Here is a 21,819-nt window from a genome sequence, read left to right on the forward strand (position 1 = left end):
CCCCCTCACCAGTGTGCAGCAGGGGAAATTATATAGGCCAAAGGGTAGGCTAACATCTCCCGAGCCGTGAAACAGGAGCGACTAACTCCCTGGTTTTGGTGCGAGAGCAGCTGTCACTCACTGCGCTCAAAGAAGAAAAGTACACTGTTGAAATTATGAACACTGTTTTTGAAGTTTCATGCTGGCTGCTGGCTTTTCTTTTTTTTTTTTCTGCTTCTGCTTCTGTCAGTGCTCCTACGGGCTGGAATGAAGCAGGACGTCCATGTAGTTTGTTTCTATAAAAGAAAATGACTAGGCTTTTTCACACTTTCTCATAAAAGGAAAATGCCAGAAAATGTTCTCCAAGTTCCCTCTTAATCACTTAACCTCAAACATCTTTGTTTTCATACTTTTTATATTTCAAGTGATTCATGTTTTGGAAGACATTTTTTATCGTAAACCCAGTGTGTGATTCGTGATTATTTTCCGTGTAGAGCAGTTTTACATGTTTTGCCTGCTCCGCTCTCATATTCCTGCTCGTACATCCTCTCAACACCTCAACCTTTTTCTTTTTTTCTTTTTTTTTCTTCATCATCCCCAGCACACTGGCTCATTCATAACCTCCAAGGGCAATTTATGCACATGCACATGTTTCAACTGGGTGCCCTGAGCAGGAATGCGTCTCAACACGTAGAAAAAGGACAGCGTGCCAGCTAGCCAACTGCAAATAGACTATTTTGATGAACTGCTGGCAGCGTTATTCTCAAAACTTTGTATATAAATGAACCGTCAGTCCTCTCCCCCGTCCTCTGTTTCCATGGGGTTTGGGAATGTGATGTTTGGAAAGACTTGCACTCACAGTTGCAGTGTGTTTGTGTGGTTATTTTCAGATGAGAGACGTTCAGTTCAACCATCTAACCAGGTTCATCGGGGCCTGCATTGACCCTCCCAACATCTGCATCGTAACAGAGTACTGTCCCAGAGGCAGCCTGCAGGTACAGTCTCCTGCTCCTGTTCTTTCACTTATACACATATTGCTGAAGAGGCTTATGACACATGACTTTACACTAGTGTCAAACTGCTGATATTCTGCTACTTGAAGTTTCCTTCCGCTTGAAATTGTGTGTTGTTTATTGTTTCTTCAGACCGTCACTGTGCAGAATAAAGTTTGTTGTTTTCAATTCTCACATTCAAGGTAGAAGCTTTCACTGTGCTCTCCATAAAATCTGACTTTAACAAGTGCATATATGGGAGCGTTATGTGACAACACATTTAGTGTAGAAGACAGTAATGGTCCAATATGCAGCTTTTTACAATGTGTGATGTGAAAACCTGAAACCTCCAGTGCACATACACTGACAATCGACTTCAAAAAATCTTTATCTTGTGTCCAGAAGTTAAACTTTTGAAATAAACAATATTTGCATATATTAATAGATACATAGAGAAAGTAGGATTGGGTGTAATTTTTTATTTTTAATGAGGTAATTAAACTTTGTGTGAAAAAAAAACACATCAGGTACAAATTATTATTATTAGCAGAGTATTTATATACTTTGAACATAATCAGCCAATATTTGAAAATGAAATCATTGTTTCCTTGAAAAATGAACAATTTTACAAGTAAACTAAAAGCCTCAAGAGAGCAACATACTCTGCCCAGGCTGTACGGTCTCTCTCTACAGCGACTGTTAGTTGATCAACAAAAAATTAAAGGAATCATTTGCCCCTTAGGAGAGATGCTCATTCACTTTCTTTCTTAGTTTTAGAGGAAAAGATCGAGACCACTCTCATGTCTGTGCAGTTACTATGACGCTGGAGACGGCAGCCAGTTAGCTTAGCTTAGCTTAGCATGAAGACTGGAATTAGGGGGAAACAGCTAGCATGAGTCTGTCCGAAAGTTCAAAAATCCACCTGCCAGCAACCATAAAGCACAATAATTATCATATTATATGTTATTTGTTTTGTCTGCACACAAAGTGATGATGGTGATCTGCCCAGTGGTCACACAGAAACAGATACAACGACAGCATTTTGATCTGTTTCATTAAAAAGTAATTTCTCATGCAAAAGTGCCAAATATTTCCAGCTCCTCAGATGTGAGGATCAGCTGATCTTTTATATCTTGTATATCTATGTCGGACAAAAACAAGCAATGTAAAGATATCACTTTGGGCTCTGGGTAATTCTGAGCAGCATTTTCACTATTTCCCGACATTTTTCTGACTTAAATCGAGTAATTTGATGAAAATCACTTTAGCTGCTGCACCGTGCATGTGTTGTGCAAATGTTTTTTACTTTCAAGTAAGTGAAGTAGTTCACAAAAAAGCCTGACTGTTTTTTTAAAAAAGCTTGGACCCTTTAATAAATTTCTGGATCCACGTTACAAAAACAAATCCTGTGATCATGACTTTCCAATCGTTCCACCAAATTACACTGAAATCACTCAACAGGCTTTTGACATATCTGCTGACAAACAAACATTAAACTACAAACACTACCAGAATAAACTGTTTTATCATGGACGGGCTATTCCTGTCAGTGTGTAGACCGAGCTCTGTCCTTGGAGCTCTACAGGACCCACTAAAATACACAGTATGAGCGCCTTTGTTTGACATATTTTTGTCTTTGTCTTATATTCAATCTTTGTTATTTGTCCTAAGAAATTTGCGATGCACCAAGTGTAATTGTTCTTGGCCTGCACACAGTATTCCCAACATGCCAGCAGCTTCTTAAAATGGACGAGCTGGAAACAATGGGAAACTCAAGCCATGGACTTCATCACTCATACTTGTAGAGAAGGTCTTCTGCGTAAAAAGACAAATAGTTGCAGCTGATGTGATGTGGCTTAAAGTCAAAGCAGGACCCAGATTCCAGTAAGCGGCTGGCTGCAGGGCCTTTGAGGGTTATTCATTAACATCCTGACCCTGAAAATGAAAAAGAATATACGGTATCTGGTCTGAAAGTGGTTCTGTGTTTAGTCCCAAAATAAACTTTGTTGCTCAAATGGTTGCAGAGAGTTCAAAAGATGAAGCAGAAACTCAATTTTTTTTTCTTGTCTGTGAATGTTTTTTCTTCTCTATTTCTGATTTGTCCAGGACATTTTGGAGAATGAGAGCATCAACCTGGACTGGATGTTCCGCTACTCGCTGATCAATGACATTGTGAAGGTGCGTGGTGGTCAGACTGTACTGTAAACAAAAACCAGGAGTCACAGGCAGGACAGAGGCATCGATTTATCTCTTGGTTTTATAGAAATGCTGGCAAAAGGTTGCTTTTCAATGTTAAATGAGCTGCTTTGTGTGCTTTAGAGACACACACAAAAAAAATGTCTAGGTTGCCATGGTTTCGCATGGACAGGGAAAGTGTGAGTGAGGCACAGAAATGTATTTTTGGCACAGTGCAGTGTATGAAACTACAGTAAATATTGCCATTATATAGCGTAAAGTGGGGCAGAAACATAATCATAAACTTTGCTAAAATTTCCTTCCAGCTCAATCAAAACTAATAGTGGACATACTTCAAGAGATTATCTTCAATCCGTCCTAATAAAGGGGCTTTTTGTTTGGAGGTCGGTCTCCTGGTTGGATTCGATATTGAACTAAATGCGTGACGAAGCGCTGCGGCTAAATTGCTCCACACAGATAGCAGCGCACTGCAGAGGAGAGGCGCTGCTGAAGCTTTGAGGGACGTTTGACTCACCGTTTCCACAAAATATTGAACATGAGTACAGTCAGTACTCGCCGCCCCCCCCTCCCAAAGGAATTAACAGTAATTTCACAGAAATTCCCCCAATGACTCTGCCGTGCTTGAAACAAGGCATCTTTTCAAAAGCTTCAGCATACATCCACTTGTCAAAGCATATTATTTCCATATGTCTGGATTTGTGTGTTTTCATGTATGATTATGCAGTAGAGGAAAAGGGGGGGGGGGGGAACACCCTTTAATGCTTGACTTAACGCTCCTCTCCACCAGGGAATGAACTATCTCCACAACAGCTACATCGGCTGCCATGGAAATCTGAAGTCATCTAATTGCGTGGTGGACAGTCGATTTGTTTTGAAAATCACGGATTATGGCTTGGCCAGCTTCCGCTCGTCCTGCGAAAACGATGACTCGCACGCTGTCTATGCAAGTAAGTCGAGTTCAAAGTTTGAACGTCCGCAGCACAATTCTCATTCACAAAGACATCAGCCACTGTTGTTTAACACTTGTGACTCATTTTTCAGAGAAGCTGTGGACGGCTCCTGAGCTGCTCATATACGACCGCCATCCTCCTCGCGGGACTCAGAAGGGTGACGTGTACAGTTTCGGCATCATCCTGCAGGAAATAGCCCTGAGGAACGGGCCTTTCTATGTGGAGGGCATGGACCTCAGCCCCAAAGGTAAACACAACTGTATTTTATAGGCCTAAGGTCAAAGGTCAGTGGACCCCTGAGGCATCAAATGAGCTGGAGCCTTGAAATCAGCACGCTAACAGACTAACATCAGACAGATGAATCAGAACGTACACAAAACTTCTCTATAGGAAACCAGAGGAACGCTGTATTTGTGAAGACTCAATTTGAAGGACAAGGACAGAAACGACAGAAGTTCACATAATAGGAACACCATTCATTGGCTTTTCACTGACATTTCAGAGGGGACCTCTGTAAGGTCAGACTACTATATCGTGGCGCTGCAGCCATGAACACAAACAAAGAACACATGTTGGCCAGATGTCAAAGGCAGGTGGAGTCACAGAAACCAACACAGCTCCTATCTCAGACATGGAACTGTGAAACAAACCAAACAGCACAGATAAGGAAAATGATTAATACGAGTAAAAATAAATGAAATAAACAAAAATGTGTTTTATGTCTGGAAGCAGCTTAATCTGTTATAATATGTTTGTTTAAGAGGCTGCAGGGATTTTCAAAATTCCTACTCATGTATGATTTTGAAAAATGTTAATATTTTTATTGACTTAGCCTGTATTTGGCTTGGAAGGTGCCAATAAGATAAACAACAACAAAAAAAAAACTTAACAAAACACATCCACAAGAAATATAGATAGATAGATAGATAGATAGATAGATAGATAGATAGATAGATAGATAGATAGATAGATAGATAGATCTTTTTCATATATTATATATGAAAAATATAAGTCAGTCCAGCTCAAGATAGCAGCAGGATTTGTTTAAGGTAGACTGTAAATGCTTCAAAATAATAATAATATCTATTTTTAAAGAGTATAGGAAGAGAAACAAAGCTGATACTGTAGTAAAAACAAGTCTGTCACCATAAAGAACATTAGAGGTTTAAGACTCCACACGCTTACTGTACTTCATGTGTGGCCACTGCGAGGGGAACACTTCTTGTATTGACCCTAATTTAAATTATGCGCTGATGCTCTTATTACGAATGTAATTACTAGAGTTGGTCCGGCAAAAAAGAGAAGTTAAATGGCTGGAGAGGCAAGTAGGTATTTGCCCAACAATACATGAAAGGAAAGGTTAAATATTTTTCAAATGAAAACAATCCTCTCGTGCCCTCGTAGCTCGAAGGCACTGCACGAGCTATGCACGAACTGGCCTCAAACAGATCCTTTCCCGGTGATCGGGGGATCAAATCCACGGTTAATTTCTGTGGAAAAATTAAGTTCAAAGCTACCATGAGTTATTATATGGTGAGCTTTTTGTCACCATCCCTCCACCGCAGCTCAGCAAGGAAAACACTGCTCTAGGACACAAAGAGGGAATTTCGTCCTAAAAAACCTGTAACTGTTGTCCAGCTCAGTCTGCTTAAGCCGATTGGCTTCAGATGTACTTTGGAATTAATTAGCAGTAGCCTTCTCTCGCTGGAAAACTCAAACACAATGTTTTTATCTTCCTAAATGAACTAAGACTTAAAGAAAATCTGAGTTTAATCGCTGCGGACATGTTGGCTCGTCACCTTCTTGCACACATGTTGCCGATTGCGGTTTGACCGGTTTCTTCACCACCACTCTTATACTTCCACCGCTGCTTCTGCTGAAGGACTGTGGGAAAAAACTTTTAACTTTTAAAGCAGTTCAACATCTTGACTTCAACTTCTACACATGCAAAGTGGATGTGTAAAAGGTGCTTCCTCCATGTGATGACTTTCATTGGCTTTTTATTCGCAGTCGTGCTCGATGCTCATTGAACAAGTGCTTGATATTTTTCCATCCATAACAGGCTGAGAGCAGTGAAAGTCGTCACCTGCTCTCTGCTGTCTGAATGTGATTTAACCAGCACTGTAGTAGTAGTTTTGTGGTGTCTTCAATGATGATACTAATAACAGAAAGAAGAGGATGCAGAGGAATAATTGTGGGAAGGATGTCTCTTACAAACTTTTAGATTGATACGATTAATGGATCAGAGAGAAGAAATCGGTAACAGCAAAGAGCTAATCTGCACTGAGGAATATATTAAGCTCATCCACCAGAAATAGCACATTAACAGAAATACATGATTCTCAAAATAGTAATCTAGGTTCTGTTTAGCAGCCACCGAATGCAGCAATAAAGATTAAAACCCGTAGTGAAATCCCTAAAGAGAAATAAGTCACACTGCAGCAGCATTGTGGTGGCAGTAAGGAGTTGTTAGTTAAATACAAGCTCAGTAAATGTGTTTCAGCTGCAGAAGTGTAGAGAACCAGGGTCACACTCACGTGGTAAAAAATCATGTTGTTGGTGAACAAATTATCAGAAAGAGCTTATAATTCAAAAAACATCTGTTTGGTTTCAGCTGGTCACACAAGGTGCATTTTCAAACCTGAGTGGAAACTAACTTGCTTATGTTAAGCGGGTGTTTGCTTTGTTTACATCTAACTCTAGCATATTAGCATGATGACGTTAGCATTTAGTTTCCCGTGTAGTAGGTCATTAATCAGTGTAACGGACAAATCAAGATTTTGGCCTGATGAGATGAATTAAGATAATCCAAAGGTTTTTTAAAGGCTTTTACCAGCCTAACAAGAGAGTTGTTTTTTTAAACCTTAGAATAGTAATTATTTTTGGTAAGTTTGCTTATTCACTGTCCTGCTGAGAGTTAGAAGAACAGATACCACTCACATGTCTGTAAGGTAAATATGAAGCCAGCAGCTGGTTAGCATAGCTTAGCAAAAGACTGAAAACAGAATAGAATAGAATAGAATATCTTTATTGTCCACCAGGGTGAAAATTTGTCTTCAGCTCAAACACAAGGAGCAACAAAATAAGAAGCAGTTAGTAAAACAAACATATAGACGAGGTCACATTACACATTAAGAACAGTTCATGTCAGTCTCTGTGGTTGAAATCCTATCTCTTACTTTGTAGAGATATAAATATTCATTATATTTAATATATACTATATACACTGCAAAATATTCAGAACTGAAGAAACCTCTTGATCAGAGGTGATTTGTCTTTCAACCAAGTCTCGTTGCCCTCAGTTCAACTTTTCTTGGATCACCATGACCTGGATGAGTGAGATCCTTCACAGACAGTTAATAATACTGATATCACTTGGGATTAAGGACTTTTTAAATACATTTTTATTTGCCAAGTGCCTCCCAGAGTTCAAAGGCTCAAACTGGCTGGAGAGAGGGTGGGAGCTATCTGCCAGAACAGCCTCGTCCTCTCTGTAAAAAGTTGACTTAAAGGCTTTTGGGGTTTGCCAGCAGCTAGTCTGACTCTGTCTGGAGGAGGCAATCTGCCCACCGACATGTTGTGGTGTTACTAGAGGTTATGTGCCGGACAATTATTGAGGGACATGAGAGTGGCATCAATCTTCTTCTCTAAATCTCGACAGGTAAGAAAATGAAATAATAAAAATGCTGAACTAATCCTTAAGCATTTAATGTTAAAAAGAAAAAGAGTTTGTTTTTTTTAACTTCCCTGAGTCAGTGCAGGGCTGTTGTATCATTTGTCCACCCCATATAATACAGCGGTGTTCAGCTTCAGCTGCACAGGAGGTTGCATCAAGTCACACTGAACAGATTGAAATGCCTGAACTGACTGATGAGTATAACAGCCTGCTCATCCAGACACACACACACACAGACACACACACACACACACACACACACACACACACACACACACACACACACACACACTACGTGTCTCACTGCAGACCACACTCTCTGTCTCTCCACTGCAGAGATCGTACAGAAGGTGAGGAACGGTCAGAAGCCGTACTTCCGACCAACGACGGACAACAGATGCCACTCGGAGGAGCTGACCATCCTGATGGAGGGCTGCTGGGCTGAAGACCCCGCAGAGAGGGCCGACTTCGGCCACATCAAGATCTACGTGGCCAAACTCAACAAGTGAGACCCACACTTCACTGGTTTTCACTACCATGGCTAGATATGAGAAGTGATTAAAAAAAAGATTTTTCTTTCTTGTAGTTTGGGTGAAGCGACCCTTTAATCAACAGAATTAAACCAAAACACAGTTAGCTGGACACACTCTTGATCTATTTAACATTTTCCACACTTCCATCCTATTTTTCAAAGCGGAGATAATTTGACAAATTGAAATCGACAGAGCCAGTTTTTTTCCCACACTATCAGTATCATTCCTGCCAAGCTCAACACATGAACGCTGTGTTGATAGCTCGATGTCCCTCTGACTGCCATGAAAGTTGATGTGTTTAAGAGGTTCAAAAAGGCAAATAGGAAAAAAGAATCATGTTTTGGAAATCACCAAGACAATTAGATAAAAGGCTGCTTGTAATTCCTGACAGGCAGCTCTTGACAGGAAGCGCTCTTTGTTGCCTTTCCATCTCTGAGCGTGTGTGTGCGTGTGTGTTTGAGTCCATGTTTCTGGTATTGTTTTGAATGATCCCATGAATCATTCATATGCATATTTTGGTTCTGAGTTTTATGTCGGCGCAGGAAGGGAGGCACGCATGTTTTCCCTCAAGGAGGGCAGCTCTGACAGAGGGAGTTACTGTGTGAAGCATCCCTGCTGATACAAAGTGAGAGAACACTTTAGAGAACAAACACTAAAACACGGAAATGGAAATATGAGAGGTCTGTAGGAACTGTTCGAGAGTGTACAACACTACTATACTGTTTATGTACAGACATGATTCCCTCTGTAAAAACACAACATATATTAAGTAAGTTGTAGAATACTACAGAAGAAATACCATAATAGAGAAGACCTGTACTCACAGTTTTACTAGAGTAAAAACACTGAAGTATCAAATGTAGTTTTGCATTAACGTGTGCAGGTTTTCATGTAGTGGCTTCTGGTTCACATGAGCTGCTAAATATGAAACAGTTTATTTATAGATTAAAAAAGTGACTGTGGCCATTGAAGAATTGTAAAAGTGGCATTAAGCTAAATTCTTATAAAACGAAAACAGTCATTTTGATCTGGACACAATCAGTGGGGATTCATCACTTCAGATGGATGTTGGGAGGCTAACTGTTGTTCCAACTCACAGGACTGTACTAAAAGCTGAAAAGTTGGCTAGTATTTATTTATCTCATATTCATGACTAAATGCATTATCCTGTTCTCGCATCCATCGCTGACAGAGTCTGTGCTCCTCTCACCTCAATAAGAACAAAATTCTGCTGCATGATTACTAACAAAGACTCCTCCGCGTTCCCGTTACCCCAGTGCTGGAATCGTTACACTGGCTTCCAGTCAATTTTAGGATTGAAATTTAAAATCTGATTAATTAATTATTAGAATGATCCAATATTGATTATAAAAACATTGATATTTACATCTTCAATCAGTACACATAAATCTGTGCTAAATGTTATCTGTCGGCAGTGGTTACTTGTTGTACGTGGTGCATGACGTGTAAAATTTCTTCCTTGCAGAACTCCAATTATAACAATGATCACAAAATGGTTATTTTAAATATAAGTAAACAGTTGCGGTTGTTACCCAGCATGGTTAGCTGACTCTGGCTATCTCCTAGCGGATCTAAAGATTTTATCTACGAGAGAGATAGGCTGAAAAAAAAAGTTCTGCTGATCTGAACTCTCAGTTTGTGTTTGTTGTGTGTTGTTGTTATTTCTGGTTATGATATGTGAAGCCACAGAATTCGAGTGGCCGATTCAGTCTGTCCTTGCTGGGAACCAACACAAGCTAACGTCTGTCTGCAGATATCAGACAAACAAACAGTGCACAGAGCAGAGTTTCTGTCACAGACTGTTGTCTGTGCTCAACGTGATGATTAAAGTGGATTTGCTGTACTTTGTTGAAGCATCTGTCACTGACACAAATATCCCATACAGCTGTATGGGATAGTATTTATCGTTTAAAATATGCATAGTGACACCCTTGTAAGTGGGTGCAGGTTTTTTTTTTTAATTGTTGCTCAACTGTTTTGCACATGTTGGCATAAGAAATATTGATGATCCAATTTATAACCACAATTAACAATGTTTACAATTTAGTGTATAATGATAATTTTACACAATTTTATATTCAAAGAAACAACAGTGCTGCTCACTGAATGTAGAAGAAATGTAAATTCCCAGGATAAATTCTAAAACCAGCTTTACACAACATTGTCATTTATCTGATATAACTGAATCATCAAGAATGTAAATGAAATGAATCGATTCTGGACTTTCCGAATCAAATCACAAGGTCAACAAGGGCTCCAGGTTGTGCCTCAAAGTTCAAGAACTGTGGTGGCAGAGCTTTTTCATTCCTGGCTTCTAGACTATCTAACAATGTCCCACTGGAGGTCAGTTGATTTTTCAAATTGTGTTTATATGTAATGTGTAATTACCTACGGCGACCAAAGGACATGATCTCTCCCCCCCAGCCCCCACCCCCTCAATGTGCAAGAGAGGAAAATGTGACCCCCTCAAAAACCATCAACATGTTTTCAAGCTCATACTTTTCTGTGTTTAATTAGTGCACTCGTTGGGTGGAGACAGCATTCATTGTACTATGCTTAGTAGTGTACCACACAAGAAGAAAAGATTTGAACAAAGGCGTGTGTGTGTGTGTGTGTGTGTGTGTGTGTGTGTGTGTGTGTGTGTGTGTGTGTGTGTGTGTGTGTACACCGCCTACCTAAAAAGAGACAACTGAGGCAAAAGAAAAAGACAGAAAGTAGACTGATAAGATGTGAGTTTGAGGTGAGCACCAAGAAATTGTATTACTCGAAAAACAACACTGTCTCTCTCTCTTTCTTCTCTTTCACTCACTCCCCCACTTGCCCCCGATTTCACCTGTTCAAATCTCTTCTTTGAAAAGGTATTTTAAAAACTATTCTAAGGCATATAATAAGTCTACATTAGTCTACTTACTAAATAAACAAAAACCTCAGTTAAGAAAGATTTTCCTTCATCAGGTCTGTGTGGATGTGGTTCGATCAGACCGAATAAACCAACTGTCATCAAATCAAGGCCACTTCTATTCCAGATCTAGTCGAGATGCCAAAATGTTTCCAAAAACACCAAATATGGTGCTCAACTATGGAGGAGATGTGTATAAAATTCAGCATGAAGACTAAATTGAATATTTTAATTGGATGTGACAATAAAGCCACAATAAACATGGCATCTTAGGTTTGAATACTTCGATCATTCAAAGCATCCTACATCTGTGATAGAGCTGGAAAAAGGGAAACAGATTTACACTATGTAAATATAATGTGATAAGAGTATTGTTTAATTTAAGCTCCGATGGTGTTAAAAGGGGGATTTAAAGGAAGAATCAGCATTCAGGAGGCTAAGCTCAGCACGTAAGTAGCAGCAGTTTGTTGCTGCCAGAGGTTGTAACGTTCAGCCTGCCAGCTGCAGTCGCTCCTCCTGTCCCGTGAGTTGTGACAGGGAGATCAAAACACAGGTCACGCTTCATTACTCTGAATGGCAACTTGGAGCTTTCTGCCTCTAACATGGTCATGTTGTGTGGTATCTAGCTTCGCTTAAGATACAGTTTTCCAGCTCCTGCTGTAAGTGCCTCTGGTGAAAGAGCTGATTTAAGGCTCAGAGCTGATTTTCACCTGTTGATAGCACCAGACACGTGTTGCACATATGATCGGGCTGTGTTGTGCTTTAATTATATACCCCACTGTTAATGTGTCAACATGCTTTCATTCACTTTGTGATAGAGAGCGATGATGGGAAGATTTACCTTGTGTCACTGTTGAACAGGACTTTGCAGGCCGGGCAGTCCATATTCAAAGTAGTCATGTGTACATTCTTTCATTCACTACGATGGAGCGGCAATCACAGTGAGCAGGAGGTTTGCAGTACAGATGGCTTTGTTAAATGTGTGTTAGTGAAAAGGAGAAAAAAAATAGCTGAGCTTCCTTCACCTTGCATGATGTTGTTCTTACTATCAGCAATTTCCACCTGCAGCAGAAAACACAAGCAGCCCAGGCTGACCAATCATAGTTCCTGTGGTCTCCACAGAATAGCCACTGTAAGAAAGACGTGCAGTTATACTGTATATTTGAGGAGGTACAGGTTTCAGCTTCGGGGGCTGTGTGAGCACACCAGTATAAATCCAGCTATAGAGCACAGATTGTCCAGTGATGCTTTCAGTCTATTTTTCATACCTGCTTGAACTTAATTTTCTTAATAACCTATTCAATATTATTATTACTCATTATTCCAGCAGAATTTGCTGTTGACTTAAAGTGATAGTTCGGGTTATTTGACATAGAGGTGTGTGAGGTAATTGCACATAGTCTGTGGCTTACCTGCAGTAGTTTCAATTCAGTTGTGCTGCCATTTTGGAAAAGTAGACACGATTACTGTCAAAGCCATCGAAAAACAAACAACATCAGTTGAAGTGTACGCTGCTTTTTCTTGCAATCAAACAGCCCGTTCCTTTTAAACTACATTTACTTAGCCGTCTGTCTGACAGCTGATCTCGTGTGTAGTAATAAAGTAGTTCAACCTTTTATTTTCCAATAACAGCACAGATCTGACCCCAGCATCCTCATCAGTGCTATAAAAGCTAACTTGAATATCTGAAATATTAGTTATCATAAAATACAAATCTATCATTTTTAATTTTTGACAACTTTTAAGTGCAAGGTTATCCAGTGTTCCTCGTCATGAATGATCTCTTACATAACACTGATAACACTGTGGGGTTTTTTTTTACCTATTAATCACAAGTATATTTCACATTAGTGCCGAGCAATTTCCATCCAGCCACTGGTTTCCATTCATTTCAACGCAATATGAAAATCTTGCGTGAAACAAGAAATCCATCACAGTTACCGTCTCATTGCCTTTTCCATCGAAGTATATTACCATCGCCTGCTGTGAACGAGAACCTCCTTGTTGGAGAGTTCAAGGCCGTCAGTAGTGGTGCCAAAGACCACTACATTCACAACGTCCACATAATAAAATCCATAAGACTGCAGCTGCATTTCTTTGTGCACCCCTATATTGTATGATAACTGCTGAGCCTTGAACCTTGAGCGCAAACAATACTCACTCGAGAAGAATACTGTGTCATTTTTGCCATTGAACGCTTGCTGCTCTCAGTTGAAATGCAAATCCTGGATGTCAGACCATCTTTTACCTCAGCAGGAGAAATGAAATTGGTTGAACCTGATAGAAGCCTGTGACTGTTGTGATATACTGCACATAACAACCAGAAGCTATGATCCCTTAAAATAATGAAGAATTGGTGTGACTGGGGAAAACTACAAACGTGCACGTGTTGACTTGTTGGAGTAGCAATCTAAAAACAGGTGGTTTGGAAGGGAATCTATAAACAGATCTGTGTGACTGGTGCGTTTTTCCTCTCAGCTTGACCTCTCTGTTATCTCTGTAAGTCAATGCAGGATGATCCCGGTGATGTATAGCTATCCATTTGGAGTAGCTTGGAGTGGAGAGCTCTATATGATTTATATCCCCAGAAGCACTCAAGGATGCTCCTGACAACCACAAGCTAAGTCCCTGCTTATGTGTATGAAGCCGTTTGCCTCGGAGCCCTGTGCGTTAATGCACTGTTTGCCGGTTATTTTCATTAGGTAAATGTATGTTGTTGACATGATGTGATGGATGGGCTGTTATTTTTGGTGTATGTACGGGCTTGGGCTTCAAGGGCGCGGTAACAAGAGGGGTGTTCCAGCAGTAAACGGTTCGGTTTAACCCACACAGCGAGCTGACACCTCACTTGCTGTGAATAACTGACCTCTCACCATGCACATCAAGTGTCACACTGTTTGCCATCACTACTTATACAGCAAAAAAATATTAATTTCACCTTGTGTTCATCACTGAAATGTTCCTTTTTTTCTCTTGTGCTCCTAATTCTTTTAGTCTTACCTGCGCTTTTCTGTGCTTTTGACGTCAGTTCACATATTTGAGAAAAATGTAACTTCCTGACGCATGTTTAGCTGCTTCGTAAACAGCAAAGTTCTCAGAGAATGCAAGTCTCAGCCAAGACTGCACCGTCCTCTTCATTTGTTTTTTAAACATTGCACAATGCTTTAAATTTTTAATCAGCATCTGGATCCAGATGCTGATTAAAATACACAATAATAGACAAGCTGGGTGACGAAGGACATGATTTTCTGAAACTACGTAGATCATGTCTGGGAAAATTATAACTTTGTACAAGTGACTCAGACTGACGAGATCTGACTTCTAGTCATCAATTTTAGCTGCACGGTCACACAGATTTTTGCATGTGTCATCTACATGTGGTTGTAGTTGAACAATGTGTTCAAGAATTACAGCAGTTAAATTCAGTCAGTGATTTATTTTAGTTCAGCTGGTCATGTTGAGTATAAAGGAGCTATTTGTAAGTTTTGCTATTGCCACATAGCCAACGTTAGCATTAACAGCTGTTTACTCACAAGTCTTGGCAAGAGCTTTGTTGTATTTTCAAGACAAGAGGTAATAATACCCTCTGAGCAGCGCTACTTCTTCAGGGCAGCCTGGACACTGACTAGTGTTTAAAGTGATGAGACTGGCCAAGTGGGTCAGGGCTGGCTGGTTAGCATGCTAACTTCAGTAGAACAAAATAAGTAATAGAAGTGCAAGCAGAACAAAAGTGTTTCTTTCCACCACCGGAAACAGCTCTTGGTGAGAAATGGAATGAAGTTTGAAACTCACAAAGTTTGTTCTCGACTGGTAAGTAAACTGCTGTTAATGCTAACATTGGCTATGTAACAATAGCAAAACAAATAACCCCTTTAAAGCAGATGTTGAGATCCAGACAAATTTCTTTAATAGAACAGCTCTAGGGAAACTTCATTCTTCATATTTGTTTGTTTCAAGTTTATGCTTGCCTGTAAACTAATTTCAATTTTCATTCATTCATCTGACCCGCTGCACCGATTAAAAGAATCTCACTTATGTTAATTGAAATGAAGTAAATGGGAAATAAACAATTGAAAATGAATCCCCAATTACACCAACTCTTTCAGGAACCTTCCTGTGAATTTGCAGTTATATAACTAGTCCCTTTCTTGGAAGTGATTTAACTATGGAACCCATCAAGTAAAGCATTTACCTGAAAATGGTTGCTGCTATGCACATATCATTCCTACTGTGCTATACTCAAATCTCATTATGTAGATGAAGGACAACCAATTGTAAGCATGTCTGGTTTCCTCCAGATATCAGGCCAAACAGTTCAATCCTGGTTTAATTAGACCAGAGAATCTTGTTTCTCACAGTCTCAGAGTCCTTTAGTTGCCATTTTTGCAAACTTTTATTGAGGAGAGGTTCTGTCTGGCCACTCTGCCATAAGCCCCTCCATCTTAGGACACACGTGATCTCTGGAGCTCAGTCAGAGTGACCATCAGAGTCTTGATCACCTCTCTTACCAAGGCCGTTCTCCCCCCATTGCTCGGGATGGCTGGGGGACCAGCACAAGGAAGAGTCCTGGTTGTTCGAAACCTTCGCTGCCACAAAATTTTTTTGTAGCCTTCCCCAGATCTGAGCCTCGACACAATCCTGTCTCTGGTATCTGCAGGAAGCTCCTTCCTCCTCATGATTTGTTTTTTTGCTCTGATCTGCATTGTCGACCGTGAGACCCGATATAGACAGGTGTGTGCCTTTCCAAATCATGTCCAATCAATTGAATTTACCACAGGTGGACTCCAATCAAGGAAACATCTCAAAGATGATCAAGATAAATGATCTGAACGAGCTAAACTTCAAGTGTCATAGCAAAGGCTTTAAATTAAATTCTGTTTTTACTTTGTCATTATGGGATATTGAATATGGAGTGATGAGGGAATCTTTTTGGGGATTTTAGCATAAGCCTTCACAAAATGTGAAAAAGTGAAGGAGCCTGAATATCCTACTATTCGGATACACTGTGTGTTTGTTCAGAGATGCTGAAAAGGGTAAAAAATTCAGGTATAATTCAGGTACCCTCTAGGTAGTTTTCTTCTGTGTAGTTTCTGCGGTTGCCATGGTTACACAGCAACCAGATTGAAAAAATTCAATCATCACCATCTCTGTGGCAAAAAATCATGCGCGTTCACGAGAGCAGCAACTGTCCTCTCTCTACTTGCTGCTGCCGACCTCAGTGGCACGGCTGCTTTCACTTTTACATGGGAGACAATGGAGGTGGCAGTTACATGGTAACTGCTCACGGTCTGAGAGGACATAAGCAAAAAGTGCTTTATACTGTAACAACTTCTCACCACTATCCTATCAACAGAACAAATAGTAGAGTTAACAAACAAACAGATTTAATTTCACTTGCTTTAAGGGGGAAGGGGTTTGAAGAACGGTTGCAGAAATGAAAAGCATCACAGACCGCTCTCAGTCCTCACCATTACTATTAGTTTGGATGAATGGTGGCAAAACATGGATGTCTGTGATGTGTGCTGCAGTAAACAGTGCGTGGCCTGTGTGATTGCATTCAGTGTGTTGATACTCATCCCTGTCTCTGATGTTTTCTTCTTTAAACTTAAACATGTGGGTGTGTGGAGGATCTGTGACCCAGAAGAAACATGGCAGGATGCCAGGCATTGATGCTTTTAGCCGCCATGGTGGTGTGGATGACTCACCTGCTTGCTCCGTCGCAGTTACTGCGTGTACATGCGTGTGTCTGTGTGTGTGTCTGTGTGCGTAATGTGGAAATATCCTGAGACACACAAATATTATACAACAGATGTATTATATAATTATAAAATATATGTGAACTTCTGGGATGGCATCAGAGAAGATGAACATAGAGATCGTCACAGGATGTTTGTAGTGTCTGTTTGAAGGGTGCTACAACAGCTGCTGTGTTCATATTGAAAAACTGTACACAAACAAAGTAACACAAATATGTGAGTCTTTTTTTTTTTCGAAAGTGGTTGCCAATAGTGACAGGTGGCCATGTTGTGGGAGAGAAAGCTACTCAAATATGTGAAGCCTGAATTAATAGATTGTTAGCTCAGTCATGTACACTGACATTTAGCCCCTGAAGTAATTATGTAAAGCTGAGAAAGCGGGGCCCATATTTATCGAGCTGCTAAAAGCACATGATGGGACTGTAACACCAATTCATTGGAATGCCTTAAATTCCAGGTGCAGTCATCAAGTAGCTTAAGTCGTCCACTTGATCTACGGACTTAATCCCCACTGCTCTGTTTGAGTCTGTCGCTCCATGTTACAATGCACTGAATATTATTTACAGCTCCTTTCTAACTGGGACCTCCCCCCACCCTCTTCTCTCTAACTTCTATTGATGTTTCTGTCATTCGTTGTAAATTTGTTTTGCGACAAGAGGCTCCACAAGGATCAGTCTTTATACTTGGCATTGACGTTTACATACAGTGCAAGCAGGAGCTTTTACCTTGCTAATTGGAAAGGACGTTTTATTTACTGTATATTTACATTATATCGACAAATACTTTTAATTCAAATGGAATTGAAGTGGTAAATATATGGATAATTTGCTCATCAGATTTTAATTGACAGAGCAGATTCACAAATCCAATATCGTTTATATGATAAAGAAGTGTTAGTGCAGATAACCAGCAACTTAAAGGGTAACTCCCGGATTTTACTCATTAACGTCTGTTTACAGATGTTGGGGAGTAGTGTTGTATATGTGTCTCCGGAGACAGCTGTGTGAAGTGATAACTGTCCTCAAGTGATGTCACTCGAGTCAGCATCGGTCGGCGGTAAAGACAAATTTTAAAATGAGAAGAATCTGGGGATGTGAAGTTACCAGACCTCTGTAGCCCACTCTTCATTTCTGCTTGAGGGTAGCGAGTCAAGCCTACTTTAGGGCTACTTGCACTGTGGGTAATGTAGGCAACAAGGAAGAAGTATGAATGGAATAAAAAAAGGAGATATTTCTGGTTCTGCGATTTTTAATACTTAATTTACCCTGTCCACCATGAGTTTGACAGTGTTATAAGAGAGTGTAGTTCTCTTATAAAGAATAATTCTGTTTTATTCCAGTTTGGATTTTGATTGTGTAGTTTTATCATTTCCATCAGTTATGATAACTTTGTACTCATCAAAGTAACTGATCTGGGTACTCCAGGTGGTTTGTTTACTGGTTGTAAAGAAATCGTTTTGCACACTGAAATAAAAGCACACAATTTCAGACTGTCTCTCTTAGAAGATATTCATAGTGCAGCATCCAGTCATTCACATGAAAAATGCCATGTGTGATTGTAAAGAGAGGTAGACGTGCATGGCTCCTCTCTCACCTCCACACAACTGGTCAGTCACTGCATTAAGTGGGTGTGAATGTCAGGTCGACGGTTACAGAAATTTACAGAAAAACGGTCGATGTAGACCTCGCTGTGTGACATCGGTCAAGTGTAAGGGGGAGGGCCTTTCGGATGATCAGGAGTATATATCTTGCTTAAATCCTGCCTGACTGTTTGACTGCTCATGATTTTGCCCTGCCAGACTTTTTTTTTGTGATTTAGTAATCAGGGGTTTGTGTGGACATTTCCTAATTCTCCTCTGTGTTTATGTTTCCCACAGGGAGGGCAGCACCAGTATTCTCAACAACCTGCTGTCCAGGATGGAGCAGTACGCCAATAATCTGGAGAACCTGGTGGAGGAGCGAACACAAGCCTACCTGGAGGAGAAGAGAAAAGCTGAAAACCTCCTCTACCAAATTTTACCGCAGTAAGAAAAAAAAATCACAATCACATTGACACTCTTGCCCTTCCAGCCCAAAGCTTAAAACCCCAATTAACTCCCCAGCAAATAGGGGGAGTGTTACCAGCGTGGCTCAGTGACACGTTGTCAATTGTGTTAAATCCCTGTATTAATTAAAGACTCGAAATCCTTCCCAACACCGCATTTTACCAACAGATAGCATTTCCCCGCGGTGCGATCTCAGAGTAGATGAAAGGGAAAGGAGAGAGCTGTCAGGCGAACCGCTCATTAAGGCGAGACAGAAAAACTGGCATTATAGCGAATTTAGGCGTTTGGATAACACCGCAGCAACAAATCCCATCCTTCTCACCCGTTTATCCTCTTCTCCTGCTGAAAAACCTTCATCCAGACTGAGAGGAGCTTGAGAGGAAGGACAGATATCATTTCTCACCACGCTTCAGAATTAGATGAGCTGACTTCTGCCACAGTGGTTTTTGCCTATGGTGTTATTTGATTTAGAGAAAATTAATGTGAGCAGAATTAACACAGATAATGTGACGTGTGGTTATAATTGAACCTGCCAGGCGTTGTGTAATTATGTTTCAGAGAGACAAACGATTTTTACTGAAACCTGACAACATGACGTCAACAAAACAGATAATGTTCCAATAATATTTCTCCCTTCCCGATACTGATTCTGATACCTGAACTTGTATTGATCTGATACCACTGCGTAAAAAAAAAAAAAATTCAACAGCTGTGTATTACTAACCCTGTATGGACGTGATATGATTGCTGTCATTGTTGAATGGCATGGCTCTAAAACAGTAGTTGCCAGTGGCTGCACAGCACAACTTCCTGTTTAGGCTACTGTTTTGGAGCGGCAAATAAGAATTGATTTCTGGGAAAACATCTGTTTGATCAATGAATTCCATGGTATCGGCTCGGTGCGTAGACTCACACACTCGTCGATACCCAATCCAGCATTTTAGCCAGCGTCAGAGGCATTTCTGATACTGATATCAACTCTAAAAACAAAACATCATCTCATCACCTGCAGTTGCTTGTTTGATCTTGATCTTTTTATTCTCTAAGTATCCTTTTTATTTTTTTGTCTTTATGGATTTGCAGCATGAATGTTTTGACCTCATGTTTCTCTCTTCATGCAGTTCAGTAGCAGAGCAGCTAAAACGAGGGGAGACAGTGCAGGCTGAAGCATTTGACAGCGTCACGATTTACTTCAGCGACATCGTGGGTTTCACGTCCATGTCTGCAGAGAGTACACCCCTACAGGTACGCAGCAGGTCATACCGCACTGCAGTCCTCCAGCGGACTTCCCGTAACGTATCTGAAGTAGCAGGTTTTCCTTTTTCCTCCTGATTTTTTTCTCTCCACCTTCTCTAAAAGCTTATTAAAAATCCCTAGTCGTGATCACAGTCACGTAGAATTCTCTCTCTCTGTTCATGCATAAAAGTGCTCACCAGTATCAGGTCTCTTCCTACAGTGTGTCTCATAGTTCCCACAGTGTGTTCCCACACACGAGCTACAACTCAAAATAGTACAGTTGTTAGATGGAAGAGCGTTGACGCAGAGTTGAGTCACATAATGCCACTCCACATCTCGCTCTCACTTGAATACCAAAGGGAGGCTTCTAGACCAAAGACATTATCATGAGGTCACATTCAGGCGGAGAGTCTGAAGTGTTGAAGCAGTGACCTCAAGGACAAAAATGTGTTCCACGCATCACCATTATCTTGTTTCTCTTTTCAAGTTGTGTTTTGTCTTTCCAAGGCTGGAAAGTTGTGCACTAAAAAATTACCCCACATTGTGCAAGTCAGTTTAGTTCCATTAAAACAAATGAACATGTCACTCCATATGAAGGAGGCAAAAAAGCTTATGTGAATTATTATGTTATGTGAACGCTGTTTCCTGCATTTAAATACATGCAGGATGTCTAATATGTCATCATATCAATCCAGCAAATAGTAAAGTATGATATAAATAAATAAATGCTGAATGAAAATTGTTGTATTATTAATGGACTATCCCTGCTTAAAATCACATTTAGTACATTTAGTTTTATTAGTAGATAATGTGGTAACACTTTAAAAGCTCCTGCCTATAAAGGCTAAATAGGCAAAGTGTTAATGCAAGTCTTCTTGCAGTCTTCTTCTTGTTCAATTACTCAAACTTAACACACTGAAAATAAACGGTAACATGCACTGTTGACCAGTGGCGTTACGGAGCAATGGTGAGTGGGTTTGTATGTTGTGCACACCCATGAAGACACACACACACACATATACACGCAGAAGTACATGGGCGATGCAATACACGCTTCTGCTGTCAGCTCCTCACTATTTCACAGATCCTTTGATCCTCCATTGGTGGTAATGCACCAACAAACCAGCAAAAGGCAGGAAGAAGAAACTGATATTCATTTGGCCACAGTGACGATGACTGCTGGCAATGCAAACACGGATCTAAATAATGGAGGTTTTAAAATGTTTAATAAATCAGCTTTGTTGATGTTCTGTGTGGAAAGAAATGCACTCAACGCTTTTGTTAGGAAACACAGAATGTGTTTTGATGAGTAACACTGAGTGTTAATTGTTTACAAGAAACACTCCACAGGGTACCTTTAAAGGCTCAGTCACTAATCACGTCATACATATAAATTACATATTAATTCATATACTAGATGTTCCTGAAGAAACAGACCATTAACAGCATCAGTCAATTTGGGAGTGAGATTTGGGAACAGGATCCAATCCTGTGTTTTGAACTTGGTGTCAGATCCTTCTTTGTTCCGTTAAGAGTT

At 40.3% G+C, this 21,819-nt stretch overlaps 1 protein-coding gene across 1 annotated transcript in view; it reads left to right on the forward strand.

Annotated features, from left to right (window-relative positions):
• npr2 (natriuretic peptide receptor 2) overlaps positions 1-21,819 on the forward strand; it is a 65,529-nt gene that overhangs the window by 37,919 nt on the left and 5,791 nt on the right. The window contains exons 11-17 of the mRNA XM_023399935.2: positions 870-974; positions 3,078-3,149; positions 3,955-4,114; positions 4,209-4,364; positions 8,130-8,298; positions 18,879-19,025; positions 20,168-20,291. Of these exons, the coding sequence (XP_023255703.1) occupies positions 870-974; positions 3,078-3,149; positions 3,955-4,114; positions 4,209-4,364; positions 8,130-8,298; positions 18,879-19,025; positions 20,168-20,291 (933 nt within the window). The remainder of the gene's footprint in view (positions 1-869; positions 975-3,077; positions 3,150-3,954; positions 4,115-4,208; positions 4,365-8,129; positions 8,299-18,878; positions 19,026-20,167; positions 20,292-21,819) is intronic.

The sequence above is a fragment of the Seriola lalandi genome, unplaced genomic scaffold, assembly GCF_002814215.2.
Source record: "Seriola lalandi dorsalis isolate HSWRI2012SDOR001 ecotype SW California unplaced genomic scaffold, Sedor1 jcf7180002052129, whole genome shotgun sequence".
NCBI lineage: Eukaryota > Metazoa > Chordata > Actinopteri > Carangiformes > Carangidae > Seriola > Seriola lalandi.